Source organism: Hemitrygon akajei, chromosome 9 (genome assembly GCF_048418815.1).
Source record: "Hemitrygon akajei chromosome 9, sHemAka1.3, whole genome shotgun sequence".
In the NCBI taxonomy this organism is placed as follows: Eukaryota; Metazoa; Chordata; class Chondrichthyes; order Myliobatiformes; family Dasyatidae; genus Hemitrygon; species Hemitrygon akajei.
The window spans coordinates 141,369,136-141,387,598 of NC_133132.1; the positions used below are offsets into that span (position 1 = coordinate 141,369,136).

Genomic DNA, 18,463 nt, shown 5'->3' on the forward strand with positions numbered 1-18,463 from the left:
TTCTTTTATTTTCCCTGCACTCTTACTGCTCTATTAACTACTATTAATTTTCAGAAAAAGTAAAAGCCTGAAGTCAAAGGAGGAGGGAAGAACAATGCAAGTGTAGCAATGGGGAAAATTGGCAAATAAGATAGGAATCAGTAAATTTAGCTCATGACAATAATTAAAAAGGCCAGTAATAACTATACCACCACTCATATTAAGAGGCAGAGGCAAATCAGCTTGAGAGCTAGGCATGACACTAGACCACAAAGGACAGGCCTCCATCGGCGTATAAAACTAGTGAATACCCTTAAAATTGGATGGAAACTTTCCAAATCAGAGTTTAAAACATAGCAGAGGGTCAGGAAGTGGAAGGAATGATGGAAGAAAAAACACTGGGCGACTACAAGAGAAATAAAATCCATAAGCACTATAGGATAAGAGGAATAGATTAAGTTTCCGCTAAACATTACCTACCTTAAACCAACACTTATTCATCAGAAAGTAGTATTTGACACTCTCTTCTCCAAACTGTTCAGCCACATATAATCCCATCGAGCCATACTCATCATAGATGCGTTTCTTATTTTCATCATTCAGAATCGCATTTGCATTGTTTATTTCTTTAAACTTTTCTGATGCATCAGGGTTGTCAGGATTTTTGTCTGGATGATACTTGAGTGCAAGCTTCCTAATTGGAAAACAAAAGTAACAAACTTCAGAACTACAATCTGGGTACAAATAATGCTGTATCTAGAGCTAATTAAAAATTTTAAATTAAACTAATCTCCTTAAATCAAATTAAACTATTACCAGGAACACCAGTGCTATTTTTAACAATGTTAAATAGTAGGAAGAGACAAGATTTCAAGAAAATACAGAAGGTTTCTGGATTTCCATTTCAACTTTTGTCATATGCTGCAAACCTTAAAAAAATCTCATTAGTTACCCAAATGTGTGCAAATTTAACTGCAGCAATTGCGAAACAGGTTATTCTTCTATTGAGTGAATTATTGGCCCTTTCCAGAGGTGTTTCAATGAAGCTTAAAAAATATGTCGGTGCTTGGTCAGCACAAACATCCTCATAAGTAGATTTAAGCAAAATGCACACCAAGGTGACCTGCAGTTCATTTAGCATGCCCAGCCTAAACTCCTGCAGCAGCATGCTTTACGTACAATGTTAAACACTGCTGGACTCCATCTCTGCAGAATTGGGTGCTCTACACAGCCTGATACAATATTTCAGATGCTGAGTGCACAGGCAGCAACCATGCAGCATGTACCTGTTGTTTCATGAAATCTGGTTTCACCTCCATTGGTCCATTGAAAGGTCTCCTCGTGTAGTACTGAGAATCTCGCTACATGTGTAAGAGAGTGCTGTAAATATGTCAAGATGACAATAAGCTGGAATGTGACATTTGATTCTTCACCTGTAGTGCAGTAGATAGCTCAGTTCAGTCACAGAAGCAATGATGCAATGACTGGCCAATATACCTGCTAGTGACTGAAACTATTAATCCTGGGTTTCTAAACACGAAATTGCAGTACTTGTGAAAATTGCACAAATTCCCACTGTGCCAACAATAGTCAGTCTAGGGCAAGACCAGACAAAATGAGAGCAAAAGAGTCATATACACAAGGATCTGGGAATGAGACAGAGCTCGAGGTGGATGCCTGAGGGATAAGAAGGTGGCACATAGAAGAGCTCAATAACACCACAGACAGCTGTAACATGTGCAAACAAAAGGGGAAACTACACAAGTATAGGATACGCTCAAAGGATGGAGTCAAAGTGACGAATCAGTGAAAGAAATATCCAAAATGGAAGCAAGCATGTGAGTAAAAGAGAAACATATGAGGATAGAAGGAAGAGTGTTTGGTGCACTTGTTTTGACTTCAATCTGTATGTAAAACTGGCTTACAAGGTAGCCAGGAGTTGTGAAATCTGAACATAAACTGCAGAAGCTGAAAATCTGAAATAAAATAAGAATTGCTTGAAACACCCAGCAGGCAGACAGCTTTTGTGGAATTAAACACTTAGAAGACCATAAGATATAGGAGCAGAGTTAGGCCATTTGGTCCATTGAGTCTGTTCTACCATTTCACCACAGCTGAACCATTTTTCTTATCAGTCCCCACCTCCTGCCTCCCCCCCCATATCCATGCCCTGACCAATCAAGAATCTATCAATCTCTCCCTTAAATATACATACAGATTTGATCTCCACAGGTGTCTGTGACAACGAATTCCACAGATTCACCACTCTCTGGCTAAAGAAATTCCTCTTTATCTCCATTCTAAAAGGACGCTTCTCTATTTTAAGGCTGTGTTCTCTAGTCTTAGACTTCCCCACCACAGGAAACACACTCTCCACATCCACTCTACTGAGGCCTTTCAACATTCAATACGTTTCCTCATTCTTCTGAGCAGAGACCCAGAGACAACCAATGCTCCTTATATGACAAGCCTTTTAATCACAGAATCATTTTCATGAACCTCCTTTGAACCCCCTCCAATGTATCAAACCCAAGAAAGAAAACTAGTTAGTTTTAAATTGAGAGAATGTGGAAGAGCAATGAAACAGAAACAAGAGGAACCTTTCTATTATGGCAAGGTCAGGATTGTCTTTGGGATAAGTTGTAAAACTCACCCCATTGATCAGTTAATGGGGGCAGTTGGAAAGGAAAATCTAAAAGTTATGAATTAAGGGCAGTTTGAAGAATGCACAGAAACACAAGAGATCAAAATGCAGGATGGCCAGGCATGTCAAGCAGACGAGGTTGTGCTAAGGAAAAAAAGACCAGCCAAATCACAGCTGGATGACATTGTGGAAATGGTCAATTATGATGATGAATGCAAGTTGCCGGAAGTTGTAAAGCAGAAGCTAGAATGCTCCTTTTTGACTGAAGATGTGATACTGTTCCAGCTAATGTTGCACTTAACACTTAGGTCAAAATGGGAACTAATGGAGAAGTCACGGGCAGCAGGGGCTGCCTGAAATGAATGTACAGTGGGCCCTCCTTATCCGCGGGGGATTGGTTCCGGGAACCACAGATTGGTTCCCCCCCCCCCACAGATACCAAAAAACGTGGATGCTCAAGTCCTTTATTTAATCTGTCTGAACACGGTGGTCTTTAGGACCCAGCGGAACACCGGACCTTATTTAACATGTATCAGTGCTGTGGACTTTAGGTCCTGGTGCAGCTCTGAATCCGCAGGGTTTCTGTTCACGAAAATAATCACGATTGAAAATAAAGTAGAAGTAAAAAGCGATCGGAAAGAGGTGAAACACCATTGGTTATTGGAAAAGCGTTAGGCTACAGTCAGTCAACGATCGGAACAATTTTAATGGAGCATGTGAAAGGCCCTGCCCCGATGAAAGCTACAATTATTACTTAGCAACTCAGTGGTTTAATTATTGAAATACATACGTTTCTTAAGTGTTTTATGTGCATAGAAAGGAAAAATATATACTATATACTAAGACAAACGTTTTACTAACTGAGGCTACATAATACCGGATGTACCTGTTCCGACTTCAAATCCAACTTAAAGACGGACTCAGGATCGGAACTCGTTCATAAGCTGGAGACTGCCTGTACTTTTAAATCATCTCTAGATTACTTATAATACCTAATACAATGTAAATACTATGTAAATAGTTGTTATACTGTATTGTTTAGGGAAAAATGACAAGAAAAAAATAGTCTGTACATGCTCAAACGACGAATGCTGGAGAGAGAACTTCTGGGTTTTCCTGATCTACTGTTGGTTGAACCTGCGCATGCGGAATCCACGGATAAGGAGGGCCGACTGTATATGCACTGCAATGCAATTACCCAATTAGCATCTGATTTCTCTAATGCAGAGGAAATCACTTGTTGAGCTGCAAAAGCAGCACACAAGATTGGAGGAAGTAGGGTGGCTGTTTGGATTGCTAGAAAGGGAACAGATAGAAGAACAAGTGTCACATCTCCTTCGGTTTCATAGAAAAATGCCAAAGGGAGTGGTTGGTATCAGTAATGGCATTTTAGAAGCTGCCATAAAGCATGCTCATATTTTTAAATTCTGAATGATAATATTCTGAACTACTCCAAGGGAATAATTTTACACAATTATTGGAAGGTTAAGAATTAATAGGTTTCAAATTAGATTTAACAAAATTTCATACCTATATGCCTTTTTGATCTCCTCTGGTGTAGCTCCTTTCTCTAATCCCAATGCCTTATACAAACTTTCACCTGTTCGAGACATCGACCGCTGAAGTCGTGGTGCAGACATGTTGGCAGGTAGCTGTAAGAAATGAACAGGTTTTTATCTAATGTAAGGGCGTTTTCAGTTATCTTTTTTTTAAAATCCCTCAGACAGCTGCAGCTCATTCAGAACGCTCCTGCTAGAGTCCTCACTAAGATCAAGAAAGTAGAACATATCAGTCCAGTTCTCAGATTGCTACACTGGCTTCCTGTCCAGAGAAGTGACTTTTAAATAATGCTACTGGTTTATAAAGTTTTGAACGGTCTAGGGCCAAAATACATCTTCGATCTCTTGCTGCATTACGAACCTTCCCAAGTTCTCATGCCATCTGGGGCAGGTCTGCTACAGTCACCAGGGTCAAAACTAAACGTAGTGAAGCAGCTTTTAGTTACTATGCTCCACCTATCTGAAATAATCTTCCAAAGGATCTGAAGTCTGCCCCAAAGTTAAGTTCTTAAATCAAGGCTTAAAACTTTCCTTTTTGCTGTAGCTTTTAATTAGAATCTCCTGCACTGCACTTCAATTTATCATATCTATTTGTGTGATTTTATTCTTATATATTGTTTGAAATTCGATATTAAATTTTTATATCTCGTTCTGTGTAAAGCACTTTGAACTGCCTTGAGTTTGAAAAGTGCAATACAAACAAACTTACTTGCTTAACCTGAAGTGGGCTGGTTCTCTTCACCCACTGAGGCACCTCACTGAGCCAATCCTATTTTGCTGCAATTATTCCAGATCACTCTAAATAGACAATAGACAATAGGTGCAGAAGTAGACCATTCGGCCCTTCGAGCCTGCACCGCCATTTTGAGATCATGGCTGATCAATTCCTTATCAATACCTGGTTCCTGCCTTGTCCCCATATCCCTTGATTCCCCTATCCATGAGATACCTATCTACCTCCTTCTTGAAAGCATCCAGAGAATTGGCCTCCACTACCTTCCGAGGCAGTGCATTCTAGACCCCCACAACTCTCTGGGAGAAGAAGTTTTTCCTTAACTCTGTCCTAAATGACCTACCCCTTATTCTCAATCCATGCCCTCTGGTACTGGACTCTCCCAGCATCTGGAACATATTTCCTGCCTCTATCTTGTCCAATCCCTTAATAATACAGCCTATACAGCCACCTCTCTAAATATCCCATAAACATTGTAAAACTGTTCATTTTTTTGGCAGCTTGTTCCACATACCCACCACTCTGTGTGAAAAGCTTGCCCTCAAGTCTCCTTTAAATCTTTCCCCTCCCACCCAAAATCCATGCCCTCTATTATCCTGGGGGTGGGGAAAGACCATCTATGCCCCTCATATCTCTGCAATGTCACCCTTTAGCCTCCTACATTCCAGAGAAAATAGCCCCAGCCTTTTCAGTCTCTCCTTATAATTTAAGCTGTCTAGACTCCTTCACCACTGTCTACCTTCATTATGCCACACTTTTAGGGAATTGTGTAATTATACCCCCTCAGTCTCCTATCACTAGAACCATGCCATTTAATATGCATGTCCAGCCCAGATTTACCTTTCCAAAATGTGACACTTGAGTTAAATTCCATCTTCCATTCATAGGCCCACTTTCCCAGTTGATCTAGATCCTGTTCTAATCTCACGTAACCGTCTCCACTGTATCATCAATTTGTGTCATGCTTACATGTAGCTGTCTAGCTACATTCTCATCCAAATTAATATGGATGACAAACAACCATCAAGCCAACTCTGCATTCAATTGGTTAGCTCAAATCTGATCTAACTATTCAGAACTGGATACCACACAGAACATTACCTGCAACCTAACACCCTGTCCTCACCACTTCTCTTGTTCACTTCTCTAAAATAAAAACAACTTTGTGAGAATTTCTCATTCACATCATGCTGACAAATCAACCCTCATCTTTTCAAGTGCAAGGATTCTGGTTCCTCAATCTCCTCTGGTTACTTTCTCAATACTGGTGTTGGTCTCACCAGATTTAGCTCCCTGGCTTGTCCTTGTAGCTCCTCTTAAAAGCACACCATTGCCACCTCTTAACCATCAGGCTCTTGAACCAAAGGGGTTAGTTAACTTCACTCAATTTGACTTCTTCATTGAGATGTCTAAAGTTCTCAGTCATCCAGGTCATTGCATATTGAGCAGTAGTAAATCGAGACAACTGGACTAGCTGTGTTGTCCAGAAGGTGTTTCATCAGTCATCTGAGAGGCTTCATCCGTCTGATCCATGGTGGGTAGTTTCCCAGCTTATAAAGTCTGAGTTGTTTTAAGGTACAGCAATTGCATGAGTGTCATTCAGAGTCGTAGAAGTGATGAGAGGTTTATTAGCCCTATCTTTGCATGAATGGAGGTGTGAACTGTTGTGGAGACGCCGGGGTAGAGATGTTAGGACAACATTACAAGAAGCTGAAAGGTGGTGTCGTACTTTAACCCCTTTTGTTCAGGGATGGGTTTTCTAGTTTGACAAAAATGGCTTCTATAACCCCTCTTTAAAACTACCCATCCTCCCCATACCAGCAAATTATCCAGAAAATGTCAGGGTATCCATCTGTGAACTGAAGCTCAAGAGAAAATAGGTCATGCACCAAAACAATGACCCTAAACACACAGTCAGTTTACCAAAGAATGGTTAAAGCAGAAGTTTCACATTTTGGAAAGGCTGAGTCAAAGTCCTGACATCAGAAATGTTGTGTAAAGGCCTGAAACTAACAGTTCAGAATCACCAGCATGTGTCGTGAAATTTGTCCACCAACATCCCAGAGTTGAAGCAGTTTTGTAAGGTGGAATGGCTTAAAATTCCTTCAAGCCAATATGCAGGACTGATCAACAGTTACTGGAAATATTTGGTTGAAGTTATTGCTGTACAAGGAGGGTCACACCAGTTACTGAAAGCAAAGGTTTACATATTTTTCCAACAAATACATGTAATATTGGACCATTTTGTTCAATAAATAAACAAACAAGAATAAAGTTTGCAACACAAGTGAATCTGCAGATGCTGGAAATAAATAAAAACACAAAATGCTGGAAGAACTCAGCAGGCCAGACAGCATCTATGGGAGGAGGTAGTGATGATGTTTCGGGCCGAAACCCTTCAAAGGAGTTTTGGCCCGAAACGTCGTCACTACCTCCTCCCATAGATGCTGTCTGGCCTGCTGAGTTCTGCCAGCATTTTGTGTTTTTAATAAAGTTTGCGTTTTTTTTATTTACATGGGTTGCCTCTATCTAGTTTTAGGGCTTGTGTGAAGATCTGATCACATTTTAGGTCATATTTATGCAGAAAAAGAAAATTCTAAAGGGTTCACTAACTTTCTAGCACCACTGTATATGTAGTTTGATAATAAATCTACCCTGAACATTAGCCAACCCCCAGCTTTCTAGTACAGTACCTCTCTTGTGGCTAATGGCAATTCAAATATTTCTACTAATTTCTTACCAGATTTTCCACCGTTCTTTGGATACATTTGGTCAGGCACTAAGGATTAGCAACTTCGTGGTTTAAGACCTTTATCACTTCTTGTTATGTGGTAATGTTTCAGGAAATAATTTCTCTTCTCAGCTTCCATAATCTGCACCTCAGTAAATACAGAGAGGTATTTGTGCAAGGCTCGACCCATCTCACGTTGTTCCACATACTTAAAGGATGCCCATTTTCTCCCAAGTTACCTTTTAATCTGATCTCTCCATTACCTACTTTGCCAAGACTCTTTTTGTCCTCCTACTTCCCTTATGCTTCCCAAAGGAGTCAACTTGATCACAGCTGTTTCTACCCAAAATGCCTCCTTTTTCCTGACCAGAATTGCAATATCCTTCATGAAACATATTTCTAATCCTGGCAGCCTTGCCCTTCATTCGAACAGAAACTTGGGATCCAAAACTCATTGAAGGACTCCCATTTGCCATACATCATCTTACTAATACTAATTAATGGAGGGTTATGGGCTGAGTGGAGGGTGGGACTAGGTGAGAGTAAGTGTTCGGCATGGACTAGAAGGACCAAGGTGGCCTGTTTCTGTGCTGTAATTGTTATATGGTTATATGTTATATGGTTAATACCTTCTCCTAATCATTTTTCAAGTTCCTTTCTAATGCCATCAAAATTAGCCTTCCCCATTATGGACTTTCTTGGGTATTCAGGTAAAAGGGCAGATTTACCAAAACTGCGGTCTGGGCATGGAACGGTAGCCGTTCCTCATCTTAGTATAACAATGATCTAGTCACTAGTGTGTTGGGACCTCTGGTGCTGTACATTACATGCTGATGGCAATTGGGCAAGGATTTCTTCAAAAAAGTCTGGTTGAAGTCCCCGACTATGATTTGAAATGCGTTAGAATGGACTTTCTTGTTTGGAGATGACATCGTGCAGCGTCTCGAGCGCTTCATTATAGTCAGCCGCTGGTTGTATGTAAAGTATGGTCAGGATTATGGAGAACTTCCAAGATAAACACAATGGATAGCATTTGATTATTAGGTGTTCAAGGTTGGGGGAACGACTTCAACAAAACCACCACATCAGAGCACCAAAGAGAGTTTACATGAAACACACCTCCACCTTTGTTGAATCAGCATTTTGGTCCATCCTGTGAGTCAAGAAGCCTTCGAGTCTGATCACCCTATCTGGCATGCTGGGAGTAAGCCATGACCCAGTCACACATACAACAATTTCACATTTCCCTCTGATACAGGTCCTCAATTTTGTTTTCCAGCGACTGCTCATTTGTTAACAAGATGCCAAGTAGAGAGTCTCCCATTCCTCTGATTCAGCCTGGCTTGGAGTCTCCTCCTACTCCCTTCCTTACTTCCACCTATACCAAAGAACCATCATCTGTTGAAAGATGCCGTACCTGCTTGCTTGAGTCCACCAAGCCCGTTAGAAAATTAAGAAATTTGTAGTTCATTAAGTTGATTTAAAAGTACATTGCTTAGAGAAATTACATGCTGCAGATTGCAGTGAGAGTAGTTCAAACGAGGTATTGTATGTAGCCCGCAAAACATTGCCATGGTTCTTGCTTAATTCATAATGATTAGAATTATTCAAACTGGATTTCTTCAGAATCAAATTTAGCAGTACATGGAACAGGAGAAAGTCACTGAAAGAAAATCAAAATGTGCAAGAGAGGTGCTATTCAACAAGGGACAGTTTGTAAAAGAAAAAAGGTGGCAGCGAATAGATAAAGAAGAGGAAGTTTGGTTGACCATGTCATTAATTGTAAGAATTTAAAGGAGTTTCATTAAAGACAGCATTTATGATTAGTCTGCTATCCTGGCAGGGTTGTTTACCTGGTAAGAGTATTTAAAAGGTAACTGCAGTAACATGAGCAGTTACAAGATTTAAAGACTGGAAAAGAAAGCAATGTTGAAATTGGGTCAGTATTAGTTTTGAAAAGAGACAATGACCCAAATAAAAGGTATTACCTTAGGTTCGTCCTTTAAAATTGCAATGCTTTCCAGACTGTACTGTGCATCAGAAATCAGGGTCAAATCGTCAGCAAAAGAATTTTAGTCTATACAACTGAACAATGGATTATATTTGTTGGATTGTATTGCTGTGTATAACTGTGCTTGAAAAACAATCAGCAGTTCTAAACAGCCACACTTAACATGTCACCCTAACACATGAAGCCTTTGGATTTTTTTATGGAGCAACCATACACTGATGTGCAAACATCAGCATTTCAGGCAATTCATCTGATCATAATATTAAGGACTTGCTGAGCTATAGAGTTTTGGGGTAGTGCTACATACAAAATAAACTATTCTCCCTTAGAATTCCAAATTTAAATTGATTTCTCCAATTACCTCCACATTACTGAAATATACAAAACTAACAATTGCTCCAATTTACAAAAGAAACAATTTTGTGTAAGCAGTAAGTTTCGAAACTCAGTTCCCACAATGTCACTCATTCAGCTTTTTAAAAAAAAATTACTTCCTAAATACTGACCAAGTTCAAAATACTTAAGAGGTTTGACTTTACACCTTATTACATATATCACCAAAGTTATTCAACTTATTTGGCAATTAAAGTTTGACAGTCTTCACTGGTGCTGCTCTTTGACAGGGTTAATTAGTCTCATTCCCATACAAGTTTTCTCCCCCTCTCCAACATTACATTCCAGTTCACAATTAATTGACATGACAGTTCTTGTCAATTCGCTATGCCAGTCAAAATATTCTTTTCTCTTCCCTCTGGCTCCACCAACAATTGCCTTCTGTGCCTCTGGCTATCTGCCAATGGAAATACTTTTTATTACCTACTCTAACAAAAGTCACAATTCTGAACACTGCTTTCTAATTTTACTGATCATGAGCTATCCATGCAAATAGTAAAAGTTTAAAAAAATAAATTCTCCCCTTCGGGAAAACATTTGGTCAAACATCCAAAATGTTACTGTTTATGCACTTGCACTCCCTACCGACAATACCAGACTTGGAGAATTTGCAGAACTTTTACTTTCAACTTGCTCTGTCACTCATTTTTTTCTTGACAACACCAAATGTTTATAATATAATTCACTTGTCCAAATTCATTCTTCTACAAACATAATGGCATCTTCAAGGACCCCTGTACCTCAAAACACTGGAGAGACACCACGTTTGTCTCCAAAGAAACCAGTACAATGGGCAGGCCCCATTAGTCACATGCCTCAACAGGAGACACAGAAATGAACCACAATAATCAAAACTCTCATAACAACAAATAGCCAGGCAGACTGAAGAAAAGAGTCAAGGATGCTCTCAAAGGCTCTTTTCAAAAATGGGTTTCATGGTAGTGGAGTGGTTAGCATGGTGAAATTAAAGCTCAGGGCATTCCGGAGCTTGGAATTCAATTCTGTAACAAATCTCTGTATATCCTGCCCTTGGAGTGCGTGGGTTTTGCCCAGGTGCTCAAGTTTCCTCCCATTGCCCAAAGACTGATCAGGTAGTTTAACTGATCCTTGTCAATTATCCCATGATTAAATTAGGGTTAATCGGGTTTGTGGGGCAGTGTAATTCAAAGGGTTGGAGGGGCCTACTCCACACTATATCACTAATTTTTAAAAAGATGCAATATTCCCACCAACTATTGGGAACTGCCAACCCGTGGCCATTCTGCATTCTCTGAAAACACCATGTCTAAACATCAGAAGCGCACACACACAAGCCTAGAATGAATGATAGGAGAACCAACTCAAAACATCCACTCTCACCATGTGCTTCCAGCCCGACATAGAATTGCAAATCCTACTTTATCAACTCACTTTGCCAAAGTGGCCTAATCAGTCATCAAACTATTGTTTATGGTACTTTGTTGCATACTACAGTCACATTACCCTCATTACAACAGTGACTAGTTCTTTGGCTGTAAAGGACATTAGGGTATTGAGAGTTCATGAAAGCTACCAAATAGACACCATTTGCAACATTAATTACATTGTACTCCAGTATAAAGCTACCAAATTCAATTGTACCCTTTCTTCTTTCATCTATTCCTTCCTGTCTTCCATTAAAACAACAAATTTTTATTTGGCCACAGTTAATTCATTTTGTTTACGTTAGCTAAATTGGAAAGAAGATTAGTGACGATTAACTAGATGATCTAAATAGGAGTACAATTGTATTAGACCAGCTTTTGTTATACATACACTAATTAGAAATGCACACCTAACATTACACCAGAGTTGCACTGAAACACTATTAATGGCTACAAGCTCAGTAGAAGAGAAATTGCTGGAAATATGCACCAAGTCACACAGCATTTGCAGACAGAATAACACTTAATATTTCTGTTGACATTAACTTGAAAAAGTTAAAACTAAGAGGAAATAATGAAGAGAACAAAAGATGTGTCTGTGATGAAGTAAATACACAGAGTAATAAAAGGTGGTACTGGCGTAGAAAAGTGATAAAGGGTAGCAAATCTGAGCAAGAGTTTGTCCAGTGGAGACGAGAGGGGAAGGGAACAAAAGCAATACTAAATTACAGCAAACAGAACACTACATTTTGGAAATACAGGACAGGAACTTAAGGGACTTAAGCAGTTAACATTGATGACCTTACTTTAGACTGGTTATCTGAAATTATACAATTAAATTCCAAGGACTATAACATGGCAGCTGTAGGAAGAAATGCTGTCCAGATACCTACGAGGGGCCTTGATTGGAACAGTGTGAAATGCCAGCTAAGAGGGCAAGTTGGGTGGAGAATTTAGCATGACAGGCAATAGTACAATTCTATTGTACAATATTCCACAAAACGGACACCAAAACTGTATTCAGTTGTTCCAGTGATCAGAAGAGCATCACTGCAGCACAACTACAGCTGCTTCATCTGGACCAAGTGCAGAGGTCCCTGGGTGATGGGAAATGAGGAAGTAAAAGATAGTGTTACATTTCCTGTTATTGCAAGGGGAGGTGACATGAAAAGGAGAGTGGATGTTGGGAGAAACAGAAGAGTGAACCAAGCAATTGCTGAGGAAGCTGACCCTTCGTGATGCTGGGGCATGTACCTGATATCAAAATCATACTGAAAGTGGCAGATGGATAGGGTGCAATGCAAGGATAATGCAACTTTGCTTTGGGTGGGAAAAGCAGCAAAGTATGACAAATGGAACAGATGCATGTGGTACCCTAGCAACTGTGGTGAAAAGGAAATTCGTAAAGAGGAAGACAGCTGGAAACTGTTGCTGTGGGGAAACATCATCAGAACTATCAGGACAAGGGCACAGAAAGTCAGAAGACAGAAACAGCGAGAAGATAAATGAGCTTTTCAAAACCCGTAACAGATGACAGTAAATTGCATTTTACTCCACCACTCACACGCTTCTCCGCGGAAGCAGCTCCACCGACTCCAACGCACCCCGCCAAAGAAGACCTTTCCCCGGAAAGCTACTCTACCGCCTCCCACCCCAACTCATCCCTTCTCCCAGGAAGCTGCCCCGCTATTTCTCTCCCCTCCCCATCCCACAAACTCTGTTTATCTTTCCAACCTGCCCCTTCTCTCGAAGTGCCGCTGTCCAACTCCCCACTCCCTCCTTCTCCCATAGAGGTGCTTCAACAACACCCCTCACCCACCGAGAATTGCCCCCACAGCCAGCCACCAGATTCCAACGTCCCTCAAGCTGCCGACACGAACCGAGGTGCCACAGGTGACGTTTGCTTTCCCGAGGGCCAAAGCACGGGCTCCTTCACGCTTTCAAGTTGGCGGCCTCCCCGCTCTGGGACCGCCTTCCCGGCACAGCCGGGCATCCATTCGGGCAGCCGGCTCCCGGCACGACGCTTACCTCTGGTAACGAGCTGCCCCGCTCGGCTCCCCTCTTTCGCCTCTCCCTCTACTCAGGGCGCCGTCCAGGAGGCGCACGCGCGAACCGACAGGACGTGACGCGCCGGAAGAAGGCTCTGAGGTCACGTGCTCCGCGCCCGCCGGTTGTTTTGCTGTAGGACGGTGTTTGGACAGCGTCGGGGAGTTTCTACTTGTCCGGAGACGAAATAAACATGTCTCAACTAAAGATTTTACGTGAGTCATCAATGCCTGAGTCGATAGGGCTGGCACAAAGCCCAGTGCTCATTGAAAAAGCGGCTGAGCGAGGTTTGAGCGGTTTTACCTGTAGACTGATGGACCTTGAGTTGGAAGTACTTGTACGATCACCTCTTTGCTGCTATAGACACCATTTGCTGAATGGCCTTTGCTACCATGCAGTCTCTCTGACTAATGCTCTACAATAAGATAATGGTCTTTCTGATGCTGGTCCTATGGTTGAGCACAGCTCTCCACGGTTTGGTTAGAGCTGTCGGAAGCGCAGCGCTGTGAGACTGGCGGAGCATTTGCGGTCGTCAATAGTAAGGCCGGTTCTCTCGTTTGCTTCAGCAAAAGAATAGATGGCTTCGAACTACGTTTAGAGCCTAGGGTAAAGGATCCAGATAATCTCTGTAAATTCTTGCGTTGTGGTACATCTGAATTATTTTTATGGTCAGAGTGCCTTCTGGTGATGGTGCTTGTGTCTGCCTGGTGCCTCCAGACAACCAAGTCATAGAAACATCAGAACTGGAAACAGGAATAGACCATTTGGCTCCTCGCAGCAGCTTAATCATTCGTAAAATGGCAGATGGAATTTATCCTGATAAATTCATTTAGGGAGGACTTTTAAGAATAGAACATATACAATGAATATGCAGCTCTGTCCAGTAATACCTGAAGGTGGCAGCACAGATGGATAAAATGAGATGACGACATGGGAAGATACTTGACTTCGTTAGAGTGTGAGAGCAAGGAAGTGAAACAACTTTATGAAACATTGACAAGGCCACAATTGGAGTACTGCGTATAATTCTGATCACCACATAGTAGGAAAGAGATCTTACTAAACTAGAAAGTGCAAAAAAGATTTACCAGGATTTTGCTTGAACCTGGGGAGGGGGGCTGAATTATAAAATAAGTTGCATAGGCAAGAGTATTAAGTTCAAATTAAATTTATTATCTAAATATGTAAATGTCACCGTATACTACTGAGATTCATTTTCTTGCAGGCATTCTCAATAGAACTGAGTAATACAATCAAATCATTGAAGAACTACATACAGAATGACAAACAGCTAATGTGCAAAAGACAAACTTATACAAATACAAAAAAAAGTACTGAGAACATGAATTATAGAGTCCTTGAAAATGTGTCTATAAGTTGTGGAAACAGTTCAGTTTTGAGGTGAGTGAAGTTATCTGTGCTGAAATGGTTTGGAAGCTGGAGGCCCTTGATGATGGATGCTACTTTCTTATAGATAAGCTCAATGAAGCCCTGGAACATAAGAGATTGAGGATGACATGATAGAGCTATGTAAGGTCATGAAGGGTATAGAAAGGATGAAAGCAGTCTTTCTTCCCCAGGGAGACGGTGCTAAAACAATAGGGCATAGGTTTAAGACCAGGGCAACTTCTTCGCACAAAGGGTGATGTGTATTTGGAATAGGCTGCTTATTCCAAATTGGCAAGTTTGGAATGATTGAAAGGGGCACAATTTAAAAACTATTTAGATAAATACATAGATCAAAAAGGTTTAGAGAGTTATGGGCTAAACATGGTTAATGGGATTATCTCGCCAGGCAACACAGCACAGACAAATTGGGCCAAAAGGCCTTTTTTTCCATGCTGTGATGCCTATGAAGTGATTGCACTGCAGAGGACGCAGTAGAGGTTCACTGGGATGAAGCTTTTCAATTATGAGGAGAGACGAGAAAGGCTTTGTTTAACATAGAGGCTGAGAGGACTACTTATGTAAATATTTGCAGAGCAGAGGTACTTTAATCTGGAGGGTATCGATCTATGGCATAAAAGGTTTAGAGAAAATCTGACAGGGGACTTTTGTACCCTAAGGGTGGTTGGAGTATGAAATGTATTGCTTGTGTGGTGACGGAGGGCGAAACTGATTGAGTATCCAGACAAGCACTTGTGTCACCAGGGCATAGAAAACTACACATCAAATGGATGTAAATTGGATTTAAATAGATAGAATGGCCCCCCCTTCACCATTCCCCCAGCCTCCTTACCCTCTCTCACCTCATCTCCTTGCCTGCCCATCACCTCTCTCTGGTGCTCCTCCAACCCCCCCCTTTTCTTTCTTCCATGGCCTTCTATCCTCTCCTGTTAGATTCCCCCTTCTCCATCCCTGAATCTCTTTTACCAATCAACCTCCCAGCTCTTTACCCCTCCTGGTTTCACCTGTCACCTAAAGAGGAAACCTGCAGATGCTGGAAATCCAAGCAACACTCACGAAATGCTGGAGGAACTCAGCATCTATGGAAAAAAGTACAGTGGACATTTTGGGCCAAGACCCTTCAGCAGGACTGGAGGAAAAAAAGACGAGTAGAGTTAAAAGATGAGGGGAGGGAAAAACACAAGGTGATAGGTGAAAGCAGGAGGGGGAGGGGTGAAGTAAAGAGCTGGGAAGTTGATCAGTCAAAGAGATACAGGGCTGGAGAAGGGTGAATCTGATAGGAGAGGACAGAAGGCCCTGGAAAAAAGAAAATTGGGGAGGAGTACCAGAGGAAGGTGATGGGCAGGCCAGGAGATGAGATGAGAGAGGGAAAAGGGAATGTGGAATGGAGAAGTGGGGAGGGCATCACCAGAAGTTTGAGAAATCGATGTTCCTGCCATCAGGTTGGAGGCTTCCTGGACAGAATACAAGGTGTTGCTGCTCCTGAGTGTGGCCTCATCACGACTCCGGAGGAGGCCCTGGATAGACATATCGGAATGGAAATCTATCACGTATCACTTTGTGTTTCTCCCTCTCTTACCCCCACCTTTCAACTCTACTTTTTTCCTCACATTTTATTTGTCCAATCCTGTGTGTGTTGCTTGGATTTCCAGCATCTGCAGATTTCCATTTGTTTGTATAGAAAGGTAATTGATGGTGGTGCAACAAAGTTCCTGTGTTCTGACTTAGATTATTCTGATCTTTTTTGCTTCAGCCCCACTTTCCTAAGCCAAGTCCATGCCCTGTGATTAATTTCTAAGTATATTCATGACCAAATTGATTGATCTTGGCCATGAATATATATAACAACTTCAGCTTCCATCATTTTCTTCAGTGGAAAATTTTAAATGTTTACTTCTTTCTACGTAAATAAATTTCTTCTCATCTTAATCCTACCTAAACTATTACCTCTTCTTCTTGACACTTAGCCAAGCAAAATATCATCCCTGCATCTTCTCTAACAAGCCTGATTAGAATTTTGTATGTTTCAATAAGATCATCAATGATTTTTCTAAACTCAGAAAACTATAGGGCCAGTCTGTTTAATTTCTCCTGTTTTGGTCAATTATATTTAAGAAATTGTATGCTTGCACTGGAGAAGAAGCTGAGGAAAATCAGAAAGATATTCTCATCTAAGATTTTCTTGGGAACATCAAAGACTCCGGATTTATAGAAATGATGAGTGGAAAAGACAATAAACTGGAGTAATAGAATAAACACCCAAAATACAGGAGGAACTCAGCAGGCCAGGCAGCACGTATGGAAAAGAGTAAAGGCCAATGTTTTGGGGTGAGACCCTTCATCAGGACTTAACTGGAGATATCTATTTTACTTTGGCAGGGGTATAGGGAGGAGTGGGGAGGATGCTGGTCAAAAACCACAAGGCATGGATTTAAAGTGAATGTTGGAGGAATTAGACAAGAAATGAGGAAAAACTTTTTTCCCCAAAGATACTCAATCCCTGAAAGGATGATAGAACCAAATACTTACCGTAATCACATTTAAGGAGTGGTTGAATGTATATTTAAAGAGCCAAAACCTGCATAGCTATGGCCACAGCAACGAACGTGGGAATAAGATGGTGGTGGTTTTTAATTGGCAGACAATAAACTAATGGCTTCCTGTGTTGTAGATCTTCTGCGACCATGATTTCTGCCTTATTCCCATCCCAGGAATCAATCTGATGCACCTCTCCTCCTTTCCAAGTATATTCTTCCTTAGAAGCAGAAATCAAACCTTTTATACAGTATTTCCAGGTCTGAGATTAGAAGGCCCTTTATTACTTCTTCTGTAAACTATCACCCCTGCTGGGTTTATAGGTCGCCAACAGCAGCTCACCAAAGCCCTCTATCCTGGGCTGAAGGTTGATTGGCCCAGTGGCTTCCACTTTCACCATACAACTCCATACATCATCTAAGTGAAGGCCCCTCTTCTCCCAAGTATGAAGTCTTTGGAGCTTCTGTGGGCATTTCTTTAGCTCTGCGTTTTTATGGGATGGGGTGCTAGCCTCATGCCCAATCCAATGGCAGAGTTCCTTTATTATTTCAGATTTGTTCCACCACCTATCTATACAAACAAGAGAAAATTTGTTATTTCAGATTTATTTTATTGAATCTTCCTGCAAAAAAATCAACATAGTCTTCTTCTAGGTAGCAGAGTTCATATGTTTGGAAGGCATTGCAGTACGTTTTAGAAATGGCACACCCTGCAGTCAATGGTGGAACTGGAAAGAATGAATATACAGAGTGGGGAAAATCAAAGGAGTTGTCTTGTCCTGTGATGCGAGTGAGGTGTGAGGGTCTCTGCCAGTCAGAGTTGACTATGTACTGCATCCTGGCTGTCTAAATACACAAACCTGGGCAGTATGATATGGAGAGCAAGAACCCACCCCCCATGCATCTGATGAAACCAAAGGAACAGCAGCGTCACAGGAGTTGTCAGTCAACGTTGAACTCAATGTAGGACTGCCTTAGAGACTCCAGCTCTGAATTTTTCCCTTGGGGTTTACTCCCAGATCC

At 41.3% G+C, this 18,463-nt stretch overlaps 1 protein-coding gene across 2 annotated transcripts in view; it reads right to left on the reverse strand.

Moving 5' to 3' along the window:
• The window catches only part of dnajc5ga (DnaJ (Hsp40) homolog, subfamily C, member 5 gamma a), a 32,090-nt gene extending 18,476 nt beyond the window's left edge, over nt 1–13,614 (reverse strand). The window contains exons 1-3 of one of the 2 annotated variants that reach the window (XM_073057147.1): nt 13,482–13,614; nt 4,154–4,275; nt 460–673 (exon numbers count right to left, since the gene is read on the reverse strand). In XM_073057147.1, the coding sequence (XP_072913248.1) occupies nt 460–673; nt 4,154–4,263 (324 nt within the window). In that variant the 5' untranslated portion in view covers nt 4,264–4,275; nt 13,482–13,614. Of the gene's footprint in view, nt 1–459; nt 674–4,153; nt 4,276–13,272; nt 13,455–13,481 lie in introns of those variants that run through there. The other variant, XM_073057148.1, reaches the window with a different exon arrangement.
• Nucleotides 13,615–18,463: the final 4,849 nt, after the last annotated feature.